The sequence below is a fragment of the Rutidosis leptorrhynchoides genome, chromosome 3 (genome assembly GCF_046630445.1).
Source record: "Rutidosis leptorrhynchoides isolate AG116_Rl617_1_P2 chromosome 3, CSIRO_AGI_Rlap_v1, whole genome shotgun sequence".
Lineage (NCBI taxonomy): Eukaryota > Viridiplantae > Streptophyta > Magnoliopsida > Asterales > Asteraceae > Rutidosis > Rutidosis leptorrhynchoides.
In genome coordinates this window covers 9,401,799-9,417,569 of record NC_092335.1, presented here as the reverse complement: position 1 = coordinate 9,417,569, position 15,771 = coordinate 9,401,799, and the positions used below count along the sequence as shown (strand labels likewise).

Genomic DNA, 15,771 nt, shown 5'->3' with positions numbered 1-15,771 from the left:
GCATTCAAAACGGAGCCCCCGGCGCGAACCGAGGGCTCCACAACTAGTTACATGTATTAGACATTATATATTACTATTACTATTACTATTACTACTATATATTATATATTATGTACAGAGTATTATATGGTATATATATATATTATATATATGAATTCTTCTGACGATAATCTTTAGAGTTGTCTTAACTTTTAGAGTTATTTTTAACGCGCATAAGTGTATCGATACTGCCAGATAATATTTATGACATTTATTATATACGTCACATGTATTTTAAGTTTTAACTGGAGAATTAAAGGCTTGATTATATAACTATTCCATTTCTTTCAATACTACACAAGACACATATTGAAAAATATAATGAGATTGCCCTTTATACCAGATTAAGATTAAGATAATATAAAAAAAACTGGTCAATGGATAATAACAAATGAGAACTTGTAATTTTATATTCTTCTCTGGCAAACCTTGTCTTTAGTCCAAAAATACATTTATGTTGTTCATAAATAATTATATAGGATATGATATAAAGTATTACAATCCTTGTTATCAACATTAAATGATTTGTGTATATAAACCCTTTTGATGGACTCAGCCCATCACAACAACAATCGTTTAATCAATCCTTTTTCGCATTTAACATAAATGGCGCGGATGAGGATTGTCAAAAGGAGAAGGACCCCCGACAACCTAGGAAGCGCTGCACAACTGGTTCCTAACAATGTCGTCCTTGATAAGGCGAATGTGCAACAAATGACAAACAACGCGCTTTACTCTCACTTGGTAACATATTATTTCACTATATCTTTGAAGTTGACTATTAAAAGATCCAATTTAATGTGTTATCACACAATAAAAGACTTACTATAAATGATCAAAATTTTCAGTCTTACAACAAAAATATCATTAATTATAGTTTTGATATGGTGTTCATGTTAATGCAGAAGAACCAATTTCAAGTAAATGTGATGGGCATGATTAAGAAACACATGGAGAAGGAAACTAGGAAAAGAAAAGCTGCTGAAGCTAGAGTGAAAAAACAAAAGAGGATGCTGAATCGCGTTCTTGAATGGTGTAACTTTTACTATAACTATAATGAGGATAATGAGGATGAGGATCTGCAGGAGTGCATTGAGTCTATGACGGACGTTAATGGTGAGGGTAATGAGGAAGAAGTGGCGTCAAACTTTAAGCCGGATGTGACACCATGTGACATGCTTTGTAGACATTGTCGGGAGTCCATGGCTAACATTGTGTGGCAACCTTGTCGCCATTTGAGTACTTGTGCTGCGTGTGATGCGATGTTGCAGTTCTGCCCAATCTGTGGTTGTGCTAAGATGGATAGCTTTAAGGTTAATGTGTCTGAGTTTTAAGTGTTTTTAGACTTTCTTTCCTTAGCTATTAATTAATTTAATAGATGAATAATTGAAATATTTATTTTGTTAACTTTTGTTTTATGTAATTGGTTTTATTTTGTTTGTTTTGTATGAGAAAATAAATATGATAAATAAAAAGTATTGCAATTGATTGGGATTAAAAAATATAAAAGAAATTAAATGCAAATGTTGGAGCTTAAAAGATCAAAAGAATGAACTTCAATATGTTATTACAGTTGGACAATAGGTAAAATCAACATGATTTGTATAGGCAAAATTCTATAAAGGAGTAGAAATAATAACAAGAACAATAATGAATACAAATGGGAGCTGTATATTTTCTGGGAATTTTCTGTAAATTATGCCCAAGCTCTTTTCCTGGGAACAAGATCTGAGGTTTTAATTTCATCAATTTTTGCAGCTACTATGAAATCATTCACACTCAAACCTCCTGCGACGCAACACAATAAAAACTTAACTTTTTAATTTATAATTTTTTTTAACAAATTCATAAACGTTTATAATACTTTTTAATTCATAGGTTTACGATCCTATCTCAACTTTACCTTTTGATTCACACTTGTGATAAACATGCCAAGAAAACGAATAAAAATAAGAAGATAAAGAGAACGAGGGGTTACCAATGGAAGAAGTCGAAAGCTCAGCTGTGACTTGATTGGGCTGTTCCAAGCGTATATTAGGAAAATGGCCCGTGGATTTCACAGCGTTAAAGATCCGGTTAATGAGTTCCACGCCACATTCAAAATCTTTAAGCTTCCACAAGCATTGTAGCTTTTGTTTTCCGTTTTCGTTTACTAGTCTCCAACCAATAACCTGCAGAATACACAACAAATTTTTTCAAAATAGTTCAGATACATAGACCAGATAAGCTACTCCACATAAAGCATTATATATATTATTATATAATGTTAATAAACTGAGAATAGTTTTCTCAAGGTTTCTCAAAGTTAATAATATGTTACACTGGATGTAAAGTTGATATGTCGCCGACCTTCATTGTTAGTGAGGGCAAATTTAACGTTACACTACGTGGCCATTTACAGTCGACGAAGATGGTTGACACATAACTATACAAAATTTTGTTACTAGAATCTTAGCGTATAAAAAAAGGGCAATCTTAGCGAATAAAGCATGGAATAATGAAAGTCAGTCATAAGGATACATGAACGCTTTACAAGTCACTACCTGCCAACTGTCGTTAGTATGATTCGACAAAGATATGAAATGAAAGATCTTAATGCTTTCCTACTAATTAGATATCCTTCCACCTCTGTTTATTCTCTACGCACGTAGAAAAGGTCTAAGTAACGCATGAGAGAGCTATAAATATTTCATGATTCTAGGCTTCTAGCTGCCAATGAAGGACCATCATCCAAAATTGGTAAGATAAACACAAGAAGCATTTTTCAAAGCGCCAAGATTGTAGGATTTTGAACCATTTGCTAATTCTGGGCAGCTTGACAATTGATGTCGCTTCTACAGGATTTGAGATAGAGGCAGCCTTATTTATTTCATGATGTAGTCCTTAAACAAGTTGACATTATTGTGTGCTACTCACAGATAATTAAGCTTGATCTGTCTGTCTATGGAGCCTAAAATTAGTATAATCATTAATGCAGCTCGATACAGATTGCTAAATCAGTAGCTGTAAGTTTACGTTTTAGCTGTAAGTTTATTTGGTAAAATGATTTATAAATTTCTCACCTCTAGTAAATTATTTTGTCAATTATAAAGTTTACCAATTTCACTGCTTGTAACGTTCCGCCATTATTTATATTCACAATAACAGCACACGACTACATTACTACTATTATAAAGGCATCGATATATCCAAGTACACCTTTCTATAGCTGGAAAGCAAAATTAGGAACACAGCTTAGAGATGATTTCGTGAAGGTAACCAAAGTATTATAATCATTCCAAATTCGTTTAAATCGTAACCGAAAATATAACCAACTTTGCACCAACATAGCCTCTAATTGTATCATATACTGTATCAAATAGTTTCTATAGTAACACATATTTTCATTAAAACTACCAACTCATTCCAATATTCAACCCATATCTTAAAAATAATCCAATCAAACATCAATAGAAAAATAATAAACATTAAAAAACAAAAAGGGTATTACGAAATTAACCTTTCTCAACAGACTTTTGGCATCATCCTCGGTCATTGGAGACTGCAAGTGTGAAATCGGAGCACATTGTTGTTGGGAAAGAGACATAGCAGCAACATTAGGGATTAAAATCTTGTGTTCAGTGTCAAAAGTACCAACTCTATTACAAAAATCGGTTTCAATTTCGGCTGGAAAAGGGTCTCTAGCACCGAAGTCACCCAGAAAATCGTTGGCCAAAGAAAAGCTCTTTGTGCTTGTTCTTGCAGACCCTTGATTAACAAGACGATGGTTAGTGAAACTAACAGAAGAATTTAGGGTTTGATTAGTGCAGAAATGAAATTGGGGAAGGTAAGATAATGTGGGTAAAACCGCCATTTTGAGATAACACTTTTTTGGGTGGATGTTATCTTCTTTTGTTGAAAATGGAAAAAGAAAGAAGTGAGCTTTGTTTGGTTTTCTGTATCTTATCCGACTGGTTGAAAAGAATTCGCAGTTGCATTACTTTAATTTTGGACAAAATTACGCTGGTTGTCCCTTTGGTTTGCTAGTTTTTTCACATGTAGTCCACGTACTTTTAACTTTTCATTGATGACATCCCTCCTCACTTAGCCGTCAATTTAATCCGTTAAATCCTCTCACATGCTAATAATAATAATTTAAAAAGAGAATACTAACAAAGTTGGGTCATTATCCCTGCCTGCTAAAATTCCCCCAAATTTTTGTAGTTTCAGTTTCATCGAAATGTCGTTTTGAGTTTTCGTCCACACTACAAACGGTCCCTCGAATTCGGCTCAATTTACACAACAATCCCTCAACTTTACACTTTTGCAGGGGTAGAATACGTAAATATATAATTTTATTAAAATCCCTGTATACTAAAGTCCCCCAAATTTTTGTAGTTTCAGTTTCATCGAATTGTCGTTTTGAATTTGCATTCACACTCCAAACGGACCCTCAAATTCGGTTCAATTTACACAACAACCCCTCAAGTTTACATTTTGCAGGGGTAGAATACGTAAATATATAATTTTATTAAAATAAAAGAAACTAATTCCACCCGAATTTTTAACGAGCCCTATATTCTCGCTCGGTGCGAGTTAAATTTTTCCGGGACCACCGATCAACTCGAAAAAATCTGACAAGCACAATGCGACTAACTATACGCGGAACGGAAATCGTTAAAAAAATACTAAATAACGGGCCCTATATTCTCGCTCGGTGTGAGTTAAATTTTTCCGAGACCACCGTTCAAGTCGAAATAATTTTACGAACACAACGCGACTAACTATACGCGAAACGGACATCGTTTAAAAAACATTAAATATTTCGGGCTATATTTCATACATAGACATACACATCCAACAAACAACCCAACCTACTAGATATATTAAGTACCAAACAACGTATATCCAAATTCGACCGCGCGTTAAATACAACCGCAGTAACGCGCGGTCAAATTTTTTTCTAGTTATTACAATTACAAATGTTACAAGGAAAGTAAGAAAGGTGGATGGTGTCGTTTTTTTAGCTTGATCAAAACTTTAGCACCTATATTAGTATATAACTACAATTATCTACTTAAAAATAAATAGATATCATTTGATATAATAATAACAATATTATTTATATGTGGATAGTCAATTTTGTACCAATACTTAGTCAATATTGGGTAGCTTTGTTTTTGTATAAATAGTCATGTATTGCAAGCTAAAACACTTGCACCATTTCTCACACTTACAAAGTGTTTCTTTCTTTCTCTCCATTATCATCTTTGTTCTTACACTTCATTATTAGTATTCTTAATCAAGAATCAAACCACTAAAGGTAGTTATAAGCCTACTGAATTATAACATAAATCAAACCACTAAAGGTAGTTATAAGCCTACTGAATTATAACACGTTATCAGCACGAAGTGCTCCGTATAATCAATGTTTATCTAAGCAAGTACAAGTCACTAATCAAGGCAAGTGTTCAAGTCCGGCAGTACGCTGCTTTCAATCGGTGTACCCTGGGAACAGACGTCGAATCTGTTTAAGGGAATTGTGTCAAACACAAGTCCGGTTTAACCTTCAATTCGGTTAGATCGTTCTATCTTTTCGTTCTCATTACAATTATGTGTTATACATGATTATTATGTTTGTGATAATATGTATAATTGTTTCAGTTTTGTATACTATATTCCTACAAACTTAAACAGACTTGATTTACGAAACTGAATTTTTAAAATTGCTGAAATAAATATTACTGCTGCCATTATCGATTAAAAATATTGATGAATTCATATATATACGTAAATATATTTTGCTGAATTAAATAAATATATTTATCTAAATTAATATGTTCGTAAATATTGTTTGATCGTAAAAGTTCCGGCCGATTGATTGTTTTATCTAATTGATTAATATGTTCTGGACTAAAGTAGCATCTTATTTAATTGTAGCGATATTTTGTTTTGATCTGTCACATATATTGATATTATTGTTAATTATAGACTTATAGTTATGATTAACCAATGTACAGTTTTTTGCCTTGGTTATTAAGTAATTTGACTCTTATTCTAATTCTTCTTCGAAGAAGAATCCTAATAATATTACTTTCCTAAGATAAATACAAACCATATATATTATCTTAACTACGATTATAATATATATGTCGTTCTTATGAAATTGATAATTCGTTCAATAATAAAACTCTGAATTAGTCGTATACCAGCTTCTATATACGGTCCTAAAAGCCCAATTTAGAATTGATCTGAAAGACAATGTGAATAAGAGTATAAAAGTATATACTCGTAAAACAAAAGATGTACAATATTAAAACATGCCTTTTTTCTATATACGGATAGGATTAATGTTGGTTGTTAGTATTCTTTTATGTATATTTAATTTGTTTGCTCTATAACTTGAGTAAATAGACTAAATATGATCATATCCATGGAGCATTTTTGTGTTATTCAATATGTTTATTTGTTTTAGATATAGGAATACTGGTAATGCCTATCTTAAGTATTTATGCATAATTAATATGAGCATGTTCTTGAACACATATTCATATACGTTGGATTTATTAGATATTGGATATATACTACTATGTATGTATATTTTACTGGTTCTTGGTGAACACATATATACGATCTTGGATCTTGGATCTATTATGTATGTATATTTTAATAAGTTCACGAAATTGTTGTTTTATGATGATTATATTTGTTGCTAAGTTAATCATTATATTTGTCGATTACGTACACCGATCAATTATACAGCTAAGTATGTTTGATGTTTATAATCTATAATTCAACCGTCTGTGTGTGCATATCAAAGTTTCTATTATATATGCTGTTATAAATAGATTAAATTTGCGGAATTTATATGTCGATTATGTTATAAGATATATAAGCAGTTTGTTGATGTATAAAGTTGTTTGATGATAAGCTATTTGCTAATTCATAAAGGTATTTGTCTTGCTGATTTCATAAGTTGCCTTGTCGAATGCGGTTCTTTCTCATGATGAGAAAGACTTGAGAAGTTCACAAATGTGACCACGTTGAACCTTGCGAGGTTCTCGACTGAACCGATTCCCAAGTTGCGGAAGGGAACTTGATGCTCAAATTGTGAGCGCGATTAAAGTTTGGAATCATTTGAATTCCTTGTGCTTAACTATTTTTTGAATACATAAACATCTTATATAGCTCTACAAATAAGTCCAAAAAAGAAAAGAAAACGAGAGTGAATCTGTTGAAAAATTTTGATTAAATAAACCCTGAGCTACCTTGAGACTTGAATGGTTTGAATTTTCTAAGATGTCTAGCTTGTTATGTATCACTCCTAAATAAATGGCTTTAGACCATGATGTATTTATTAGGTGTTATCTTTTATGTACTTCAGATTGTAACTAGTTTACATGTAACATATTTTGATTATCTTGTTAAAATATTTGCTTATCTTATTTGGAGTTTTAGTATGAATCTTGCTGAAATACAACATCAATTAAATGGTAAAGACCTATGTATTGCAGATAGTGGTAACATACACACTATGATTAAATCTAAGAAATATTTCATTGATTTAAATCAAATGAAGGAATTATAAATACTATATCAGGTCTTGAAAACTTGATAAAAGGAATGAGAAAGGCAAAAATTCATGTTACCAAATGGAACGAATTTTCTGATAAATAAAGCTTTGTTTCTCTTATAAAAGGAATTATAAATACTATATAAGAGAAATTTGTTAAGTTTCTCTTATATATATATATCATAATGGATATGATTATCAGTCAATAATAAAAGAAAATGAAAAATACCTAAGCATCATGTGGTTGAAAAACTACTAAGGCTTAGTCCTGGTTTACATTATACAAATGTACCAGAAGCACATATGATGATTAATGAAAGGCGCATATAATGAAAAGCGCATATGATGAAAAGTGCATATGATGAAAAGCGCATATGATGAAAAGCTCATATGATGATTAATGAAAAACGCATATGATGAAAAGCGCATATGATGAAAAGTGCATTTTAATGAAAAGTGCATATGATGAAAAGCGCATATGATGAAAAGCGCATATTAATGAAAAGTGCATATGATGAAAAGCGCAGCGCATATGATTAAAAGCGCATATGGTGAAAATGATATATAATGAAAAACGCATATGGTGATTAATGAAAAAGAACATATGGTGATTAATGAAAAGCACATATGGTGATTAATGAAAAGCACATATGGTGATCAATGAAAAAGCACATATAATGATTAATGAAAAAGCACATATGGTGATTAATAAAAAGCACATATGGTGATTAATGAAAAAGCGCATATGGTGATTAATGAAAAGCACATATGGTGATTAATGAAAAGCACATATGTTGATTAATGAAAAACACATTGAGAAAGAATCACCAATGTTTCTTGAAAGAATTCAAGGTGATATATATGGGGCATGCAAATTTACATGCTGCGATATTATTTCACATTAGACAAAGTGCAACTCATAAATATTCTCCCCTACAACTTGATTTTGGCCGAGAGCCAAATATTTCCCACCATTAGAACATTTGATTGTGCAGTGTATGTTCTAGTTGCACAACCACAACGCACTAAAATGGGTCCTCAAAGGAGGATGTGGATATATATATTAAATGTAGTGACCCGAACTTTTCCATGTTTATATATATTAAATGAGATTGATATTTAAATGATTAAATGTTTCCAACATGATAAGCAATCAAACTTGTTAAGACTTGATTATTTGAAATGAGTTTCATATAGACAATTGACCACCCAAGTTGACCGGCGATTCACGAACGTTAAAAACTTGTAAAAACTACATGATGTTATATAAATGGATATATATATGGTTAACATGAGATTATGATAAGTAAGTATCTCCATAAATATGTTAACAATTGAGTTATATACAAACAAATGAGATTATTGATTTAAGAAACTCGAAAGTGATATATATAACGATTATCGTTATAACAACGTCTTACTAAATACATATGTATCATATTAAGATATTGTTACACTATATTTAATATGATAAAATGATAATTAAGTAAATCATTAAGTGTGTTAACAATGAACTACATATGTAAAAACAAGACTACTAACTTAAGGATTTCGAAACGAGACATATATGTAACGATTATCGTTGTAATAGTATTTTAACATATATATATATGATGTTAAGATATATTTATACACCATGTTATTATAATAACATAATAATTTAACATCTTATTTAAGTATTATAACAATGGATTAATTACATTTAACATGATCGTTAACTTAAAGGTTTCAAAACAACACTTACATGTAATGACTAACGTTGACTTAACAACTCAGTTAAAATGTATATACATGTAGTGTATTAATATGTATTAGTACACTTTTGAAAGACTTCAAGGCACATATCAAAGTACTTCTACTTAGCAAAAATGCTCACAATTACATTCTCATTCATTTTCATCAACACTTCTACTCGTATGTACCCGTATTCGTACTCGTACAATACACAGCTTCTAGATGTATTTACTATTGGTATATACACCTTTAATCATTCATTCTTAGCAGCCATCTTAGAGTCAAAAACATGTGGAACCATTATTTAACAACTTGTATGACTAATGAGCTAAAAACAAACTTAAGGATCTTTTTTTTCTTTATAACAAGTAATCCCGTTTTTATGATTTCACCTCATTTTTCCATTCCATTTTCTCATACTTACACTCCAAATTCTCTCTCAAAATACTCCTAACATCATACTTGATCATCTCCAAGCATTTTCACCATCTTTTAGCTTCAATTACAAGCTTTAATCATCATAAAAACAACCATTCAAGAACACTTCAAGAAATCTTTCAAACTTGCTAGCTTACTTCCAATCTTGCAAATCTATTTCAAGTGATCATCCAATCTCAAGAAATCTTTCTTATTTACAGTAAGATATCTTTCTAATTCAAGGTAATACTCATACTCAAACTTTTATTCAATTTCTATAACTATAACAATCTTATTTCGAGTGAAAATCTTACTTGAACTTGTTTTCGTGTCATGACTACTTCAAGAACTTTCAAGCCATCAAAGGATCCTTTGAAGCTTGATCTATTGTTCTCTTTTCCAGTAGGTTTATCCACAAAACTTGAGGTAGTAATGATGTTCATAACATCATTCGATTCATACATATAAAGCTATCTTATTCGAAGATTTAAACTTGTAATCACTAGAACATAGTTTAGTTAATTCTAAAATTGTTCGCAAACAAAGTTAATCCTTCTAACTTGACTTTTAAAATCAACTGAACACATGTTCTATATCTATATGATATGCTAACTTAATGATTTAAAACATGGAAACACGAAGAACACTGTAAAACCGGACATACGCCGTCGTAGTGAAACCGGGGGCTGTTTTGGGTTAGAAAAATAAAAACTATCTTAATCTTTGAATTGGAAGTTTGTTTTCTAGAAAAATGATATTACATATGAACATGATACTATATCCAAAAATCATGGTTAAACACAAAGTGGAAGTATGTTTTTCAAAATGGTCATTAAGATGTCGTTCTTTCGACGGAAATGACTACCTCTTTAAAAAATGACTTGTAACCTGTATTTCCATCTATAAACTTATACTTTTTTTGTTTAGTTTCATAAATTTCAGTTCATTATGAAATCATAGCAACTTGAATCACTCAAAACGGATTTGAAACGAAGAAATGACCGGTAAAACAAAATTGGATAAATTTGCTAGTTTTAGCTACGAAAATTTTGTAACAAATCTAGACTAAACATATCCTAACTAATTTATATTGTATTATACATATTATGTAATCTTGGGATACCATAGACACGTATGCATTGTTTTGACATATCATATCTGTGACGACCAGGAAATTTTCGATCAAATTTAAACTTAATCTTAATATGGTTTCGACACGATAAGCGAAGTCTATTTAATTGAATATTAAAATTTTTGAACTATTTTTCATGAATTCATTGGACCTTGACTATTTTCGACGATTCACGAACAAATGTGTGTAAATAAATATGTAAATATAAATATAAGCATATATATTAATTTGAATTAAATACAATTTAATAAGATGAAGTGTAAATATAATGTATTATGCAGAATAATCAAGCTGTTATTAAAATGAACCTAATATTATATATATATATATATATATATATATATATATATATATATATATATATATATATATATATATATATATATATATAAATGTTATACATAAGTAGTATTATATATACTGTAAGATATATAAAATTTATAAAGATTAAATATCCAATATAGATTATTATATAATATACATATTATAATTACTAAATATTACATAATCAATAATATGTAATATTAATACATTAAATTACGAGTTAAAATATAATTGTTATAATAATATTATTACTTTCATTATTATTGTTAATATTAAAATTAATATTAATATTAATATCAGTATTAGCAATATTATCGTTTTCAATATATGATACGTGAATGTAAAATTTGATGCATGTAACTTAATATATTTTCATTATTATTAGATATTATATTAAAACATATAATATACATTATTATATAATATATATTATATAGTACTATTACATAATCCATAAATTGTAATATTAATATATTAAATATAATTGTTATAATATTATTAATACTCTTAATAATGATATCAATACTAGTGTTATTAACATTATTATTTTTAAATAAAATATATAAATATGAAATTTGATATATACAAATATTATTATTAATAATAATATTAATATAATTAGTATTAGTATTATTATTATAACTATTATTAATAATATTATTAATATACATTTCAAATTATTATTTTTGTGACTTATTATTTTTATTACTTCTATTACTATTATTATTAATTATCAATATTATTAGTATTTTGATTATTATAAATATAATTCTAGTTATTAATTATTATTATTAAAATCAATTATATAAAAACCGTAAATGAATTGGGATCAAGATCAGTGCATGATCCTTTCAATCTATATTCTTGTCTGGAACCGATTACAATAAAAAACAGTTAAAAGGGTACGAATTCAGTTAGTTATACATATCACCCTTTATTTATTTTATATTTTTTTCTCTCCTTTCTGTACGATTAAATCGACATGTGACATTCCTCCTACTATAAACAGCCAAATTACATTTGATAATAGGAGAATTATTCAGTTCTTCCATCATTATTCTCAATAAAAAAAATTCATCTCCTTGACCGATTTAAAAATCAAACGAAAACTTTAAAGATGAACCGGTACCTCTGTTTTACTTTATTTTTCCAAATATTTGAATTCGAAAATAATTTTAAAAAGTAATATTGCAGTTTTATTAGGAATTGATTATGTAAACTACCTGCAAATTTTCATCTTCCAATTTTTCTTAATTAATCTGAATTTGGAGGTCAAAGCTTTTGAAAAAAAAGTCAATCGAAACGTTCTTGAGAAAATTAGAATTCAATGTGATGTTTCATGTGCAATTAATGATCCAGAAACTTTTTAGATGTGATTTGAAGTGTAATTGGTGTTGAAAACTTTTTCTAAAACGATCTAGAAATCAAAAATTGATTTGGAGTTCTTTGTGTTCTTCGCGTGAGCCTTCAACTGTATGAATGTTTATTTTTTTTAAATCCAATCCAACTACAGCCAATTGTCAACCTGTTTCATTGTATTTCCTAAACCAAAACAAAAAGATTAATTGCTGTTAAAATCATTCCACTGGTCGACTTGTGTTTAGTGAAAAAGAAGAAAGTGAAACAGCAAAACAATACGGTTTATAATTAATTGAGTGGGTTAAATTACAGAAAAACAATATAGCTTGGATGGTTAGGATTGTGTTCGGGTATGCGAGTGGTCATGAGTTCAAGCCCGGCTTAGGGCGTTTTTTTAAAGGGGGCTTTAAAAAGGTAGTTTTATGACTTTTTTATTATTATTATTATTATTATTATTATTATTATTATTATTATTATTATTATTATTATTATTATTATTATTATATTATTATTATTATTATTATTATTATTATTATTATTATTATTATTATTATTATTATTATTGTTATTGTTATTTTTGGTATTGTTATTATTATTGTTATTGTTATTATTAGTGCTAAAAATTATTAATATTATTATTATATGTATATGTATTATTATCATTATTATTATTATTATTATTATCATTATAAGTATTAATAATATTATTAGTAGTAAACTTATCATAATTAGTATTATTATTATTATTATCAGCAAAATATTATTGATACTATCATTATTAGTATTATTATGATTATCATTAATAATATTGTAATTATTAAAAACTATTATCATTATTATCCTTTTTACAAAAATTCTTAATTCGTTATCATTAAAACTATTAATATTATTATTATCAAGTACTATCTATATCATTATTATTAAGCTAATATTACTTATGAAAATAAAAGTTTTTAAATGACATTGTTAAAATTATAAATATTAAAATAAAGAGTATAGATATAAAATTATATTTAAATCACATAACTTAACTATATTAATTATATATATATATATATATATATATATATATATATATATATATATATATATATATATATATATATATATATATATATATATATATATATATATATATAAAATGAACATATATAAATAATTAATAAAACTTACAAATTATTAAATATAACAATTACATCACTAATAACAATATATTTGTTCGATCACAATTATGAATATTAATAAATATACAAATGATATAGGTTCGTGAATCCGAGGTCAACCATGCATTGTTCAGTATCGTCGTATGAATATTTTTACTACAAAATATTGGATCGTGAGTTTCATTTGCCTTTTTACCCTTTATATTTTTGGACTGAGAATACATGCGCAATTTTTATAAATGTTTTACGAAATAGACACAAGTAATTGAAACTACATTATATGGGTGAATGATCGAAGCTGAATATGCCCCTTTTGCTTGGTAACCTAAGAATTAGTAAACCGATCTACTAATTGACGCGAATCCTAAAGATAGATCTATTGGGCCTAACGAACCCCATCCAAAGTACCGGATGCTTTAGTACTTCGAATTTATTTTTATCATGTCCGAAGAATTTCCCGGAATGATAGGGGATATTCTTATATGCATCTTGTTAATGTCGGTTACCAGGTGTTCACCATATGAATGATTATTTTTGTCTCTATGCATGGGACGTATATTTATGAGAAATGGAAATAAAAATCTCGTGGTCTATTAAAATGGAAATGATTGTTTAAGATAAACTAATGAACTCACCAACCTTTTGGTTGACACTTGAAAGCATGTTTATTCTCAGGTACGAAAGAAATCTTCCGCTGTGCATTTGCTCATTTTAGAGATATTATTTGGAGTCATTCATGACATATTTCAAAAGGCGTTGCATTCGAGTCGTTGAGTTCATCAAGATTATTATTAAGTCAATTATAGTTGGATATATTATGAAATGGTATGCATGCCGTCAACTTTCGATGTATTGAAAGTTTGTCCTTTAAAAACGAATGCAATGTTTGTAAAAATTGTATTATATAGAGGTCAAGTACCTTGCGATGTAACCAACTATTGTGAATCGTTTGTAATCGATATGGACTTCGTCCGGATGGATTAGGATGGGTCGTTTCAGTTGGTATCAGAGCGGTGGTCTTAGAGAACCAGGTCTTGCATTAGTGTGTCTAACTGATAGTTGTTTAGATGCATTAGTGAGTCTAGACTTCGACCGTGTCTGCATGTCAAAAGTTTTGCTTATCATTTCGTGTCAAAAATTACCTGCTTATCATTATTAGGGAATCACTTGCTTATCATTCTTAGTCTAGACATGTCTTACTGCCTCTATTGCATATACAGTGTATAAATAAATTCATATCTTAGCGTATCTGTTATTGTTACCTTTGCCTGACAGCTTCCGTAGATTCCTCCGTAACTTATGGGATTTTAGTATTATATATGCATATGTAAATTATGTATTTCAAGGTACTAATCTACATCCTATAATCTATTTCTTATCGAAAATCCTTCATCTGATCGTACGAGATGAATCCCTCAACCAGTTCGAATTCCGACAGCTATTTCGATATGGAGTTTCACCTAAGCTCCGGAAGCAGCGTCACCAGAATGAATCAGCCAATCAGCCATCCTTAATTCATCTGATGGGTTCGTAGTCTACTTAATCATTGGAGACAAGAAGAAGCGATCCCTTCCACCAACCGAATTTACCTCTTGGCGAAGAACCTGAAGCACTTACCGGAGAACCTATCCGAAACACCATTTTCTGCCTCATTTCCAGAGCAGCTTGACACGATTATATTCTATCCACAATTATAAACCTTATTCATCTGCTCGTCCCGACCGACAATCATCCCGGAATAATAGAAGAAGTCAACGAACTTCGCACTCGAGTAATCAATTTGGAGAATATGGTGCAAAATTTACCAGCTTCAATAACATCACCGATATCAACAGAAATACCAGCAACAACACCCGTACCATCAACAACACATGCCTCAACATCTCATTCTATACCTCGAGTATAATCATCGTTCTACATATCGTTCTACATCAATCATCTTCGTTCTACATGGTGATTATGTAATCTCTAATGTTATAGAGAATATGTATTCTAGTTTTGACAGTAAACCAAATGTGTTTAATACTATATTAACTCATTAAATCCATGAT

At 29.3% G+C, this 15,771-nt stretch overlaps 1 protein-coding gene across 1 annotated transcript; it reads right to left on the bottom strand.

Annotated features, from left to right (window-relative positions):
- Positions 1 to 1,578: 1,578 nt before the first annotated feature.
- Positions 1,579 to 3,980, bottom strand: LOC139895708 (probable pterin-4-alpha-carbinolamine dehydratase, chloroplastic). The gene is made up of 3 exons (XM_071878248.1): positions 3,539 to 3,980; positions 2,018 to 2,210; positions 1,579 to 1,827 (listed from the first exon to the last, which is right to left on the bottom strand). Exons 1-3 carry the CDS (start codon positions 3,890 to 3,892, stop codon positions 1,736 to 1,738), a joined length of 639 nt encoding a protein of 212 aa, XP_071734349.1. The 5' UTR covers positions 3,893 to 3,980; the 3' UTR covers positions 1,579 to 1,735.
- Between the last annotated feature and the right edge of the window lie 11,791 nt (positions 3,981 to 15,771).

Excerpts from the sequence above, each read along its gene's own strand:
- LOC139895708 (XM_071878248.1), bottom strand. The coding sequence starts at position 3,892 with ATGGCGGTTTTACCCACATTATCTTACCTTCCCCAATTTCATTTCTGC. Across the intron at positions 2,211-3,538 it reads CCAAAAGTCTGTTGAGAAAG|GTTATTGGTTGGAGACTAGT; the intron begins GTTAATTTCGTA and ends TGTATTCTGCAG. Across the intron at positions 1,828-2,017 it reads GCTTTCGACTTCTTCCATTG|GAGGTTTGAGTGTGAATGAT; the intron begins GTAACCCCTCGT and ends GTTGCGTCGCAG.